General features: G+C 35.4%; 1 protein-coding gene across 1 annotated transcript; it reads right to left on the bottom strand.

Annotated features, from left to right (window-relative positions):
* Positions 1-789: 789 nt before the first annotated feature.
* Positions 790-1,717, bottom strand: LOC113321807 (non-specific lipid-transfer protein 1-like). The gene is made up of 2 exons (XM_026569724.1): positions 1,283-1,717; positions 790-1,076 (listed from the first exon to the last, which is right to left on the bottom strand). The coding sequence occupies exons 1-2, from the start codon at positions 1,636-1,638 to the stop codon at positions 1,067-1,069; spliced, it is 366 nt and encodes a 121-aa protein (XP_026425509.1). The 5' UTR covers positions 1,639-1,717; the 3' UTR covers positions 790-1,066.
* Between the last annotated feature and the right edge of the window lie 1,491 nt (positions 1,718-3,208).

Raw genomic sequence — 3,208 nt, 5'->3', positions numbered from 1 at the left:
TCTAGGAGTCTGTCGAAAGAGCCAAGAGGCAGAATAACCAGTGTATCTTGCTGGGATGTTCTATAAATTGACCAGAAGCCTCAGTAAGTCGAGTCAGGGCCTACAATAAACGTGACCAGTGTATCTAGTGATGATGTACTAGGAATTAGTCATTAATCTCAAATACTGTGAGTCATGCTTACAGGAGACGCGTATGGCTCTTGCTCAAGATTTCTTATTACAAGTAGCAGAACATAGTTGTTCACGACGGGATGTTGGTACCCAATTACGTGTAGAAGCGTAAGCTGGGTTAAATACGTTTGGCTCTTGCTCCAGATCTCTTAGAGTAACCTCAGCTTAAAAACATCATTGTCTTCGTTAAGGTTAGAGTTGAATGGTTCTTGAGTGAAGTTATTTAGTGAAAAAGTTCAAAGAGTAACTCTTGCACCTTTAATGATAATATGAGTGTTATTGGAGTTTATCTGCGATATGATGCTTTAGGGCTAATAATATTTTAAAAGAATGGATGTTAAGTATGATTCCATTGATTACATATTGGAAGATGGAAGCTAAAACCTCTGACCAGTATTCTTTACCTCTGATATTCGTACAAATATACTTGCTTTAGTTTAATTTAGCTTTAATCACAATCAAAACCTGCATGTTTACATAAGTAATCAAAAGTAATTAATGATCGCCTCTTTGTAGGAACAAACTTGTTCTTCCGATTTTACTTTAATCTATAATTGTGAAGTGAGGACTTGGATTGACTTTGCTTGGCTGACTACTGACCAATCACTCATACATGAGTTTCGAAATTGAGTTCAGAATTCAAACTATTCATAAGAAAAATACATAAATATGTCTAGATTTTTTTAGATTGAAACTTTGTCATCGATATATCCATAATTGGAAAATCGACAACGTGACATTACACAACATAATATAAGTAGTTCAAACTCAAAGAAACTCTAAGATGCTCTAATGCTGGAGCATTCAACGATCAAGGAAGCTCCATTGCTTATTCTCATCCACGCGATCTATATATCAGACGGTGGGATACTGCGTACAAGTCTCATCAAGCTTTTTACACCACCCTGAAATATAATGATATATCCACACAAATATATGGTCAGTACGGATTTAGTGACACAACGATTCAAAATATATACGTGCGAGCATGACAGTAGTGAGACGCCAGGAGTTCAGATCCAAGCTCTTACTACTACTATTCTAATAGATACGACATGCAACGAACTAGAATAAGATGAACTGTGAAGAGAAAAACAAAAGCAGAACTTACTTAGTACAGTCTGTAGAAGGGCTGATCTTGTAAGGAATGCTAACACCGCATTTGCTTGGGAGGCCACCAGCAAGACCGTAGTTAATTCCCTTAATATTACCGGCTTGAGATTTCAAACAATTACAAGCAGTCTTTCTGTCGGCTGTTGATTTGGCTGCGCTGTTTAAACCTTTTACTCCTCCGCAACATCCTTGTGTTAAGGCACCTTTTCCGGTCAAGTACATAATACAAGGAGCCAGGGACGAAACAACTTGACCGCAAGTTATAGCTTCGGCCATATATGGTGCACTGATCAACATGCACATTAACACTAAAGTACTCACAACCTTGACTGCATTGTTGCTAGAGTTTGCCATTTCTTAGTAAACTGAAAGTTTCTTTTGGTATCTCTATTTTCTTTTTGGCTAAGGATTTTGTGTTATCTTTGGTCTAGCTTCGATGCGTTTATATAGAGTTTTTTTCTAGTTGTTGTGGGGTTGAGGTTTAATGCATGGATTGGTACGTTCTTGTTTTGATGCATTAAACTGGCGATGCAAGATTGGTCAAGTTATTATTATGAATTCTAAATATCAACTCCAATCAGTGTGGTTGAGACATTTTTGTGGATCTGAATTGGTGTCGGTGGTAAATATGAAACACTATAGCGATTCATCTATACCCACACGTACAAGTCAGGGATGGGACCGAGATATGGTTGGATGGTTGCACCAGCCAAATGTATTAACCACCTAGAATATGTAGTCTACTTTGCTCGTATATCTTTGAAAAAGGTCGGTACCTTTTATCAGGTAGCCCGGGCGAAAACAAAAGGACCCAAATTACATTTTCTCGGTAAAAATAGAGCACATGAGCCGCATTAACCGTATAGGCCGTTTTGATACCAAATAAACAAAATTTAACTCCCACAAATGTGACATTGGAAATTTGTAATCCGACATTTAAGTGAGATTTTCGAGCATTCACTTCTCATGTGACGAGATAAATACAAAAAAAGGTTTATTTCTTCGAAAATGGTAAGTAAGAAAATAAAAGGGGAGACACGTACCGTCTGTATCTAAAATCAAGTGACATTTGGCTAAATGTGGTCCTGGATTTATCTTTTGTTTATTCGTAATAAGAGCCTGAGGTCCTCGATTTGAAAGTTTTCATTCATCTGCCATCTTCCCAACTGTAACCATTTAATGGATGGGCTAACAAAATCTAAAACCTGGATTTTTAATTCTAATGTTCGTTCACACTTAACCTCTTTTCTTATTTTTTCTTGACAGGACAATGGCGAACTTTTATTAAAGAAAATGAAACGTAGTTGCGGAAACCAGGTTAAAATCTGTTTAGAATAATATTCCAATTAGTTAGGAGCGGGATCAAGAACAGAATTGAAAATCGTAAGAGCTGGTTTGGTACGGTTTTCAAAAATAGTTTTCCAAACAATCCTTTTTTTCAAAAATAGTTTTTCACTGTTTTACAAACAATCCTTTTTTTCTTATTTTCATTTTCTAAAAATTGTTTGGTAAACTGTTTTTGAAAACAAGGAAAATCAACTAAATCAGATTAAATGTAAAGATTCGTCTAAGAGATAGTGATATTAGCCATGATTCAATTGCAGTCATTCCCCAAATCTCTTACTTTGTTCTGAAAAGAAAATAAGAACAAAAAAAAGTAAAAAGAGAAAACACAGAAATCAATATTTTGTTGTTTTCATTTTTTTTGTTTTCAAAAACAGAAAACAGATAGAAAACGTTTTCTGAAAATGTCTCTACCAAACGCGTTTTCCCCGTTTTTAAAAACAGAAAACTGTTTTTGAAAACTATACCAAACAGGACCTAATATTTTCAATAACTGAAAGTCGAGGAGCGAGTCAGGAGCGTAGATTAAGCTTTATAAATGTATTAAGTTTTAGTACCAAAATTTTTATAGGTATATTTC

The sequence above is a fragment of the Papaver somniferum genome, chromosome 11, assembly GCF_003573695.1.
Source record: "Papaver somniferum cultivar HN1 chromosome 11, ASM357369v1, whole genome shotgun sequence".
NCBI classification, from domain to species: domain Eukaryota; kingdom Viridiplantae; phylum Streptophyta; class Magnoliopsida; order Ranunculales; family Papaveraceae; genus Papaver; species Papaver somniferum.
The sequence above is the reverse complement of the archived record's forward strand: the minus strand, read 5'-3'. Positions and strand labels throughout refer to the sequence as shown.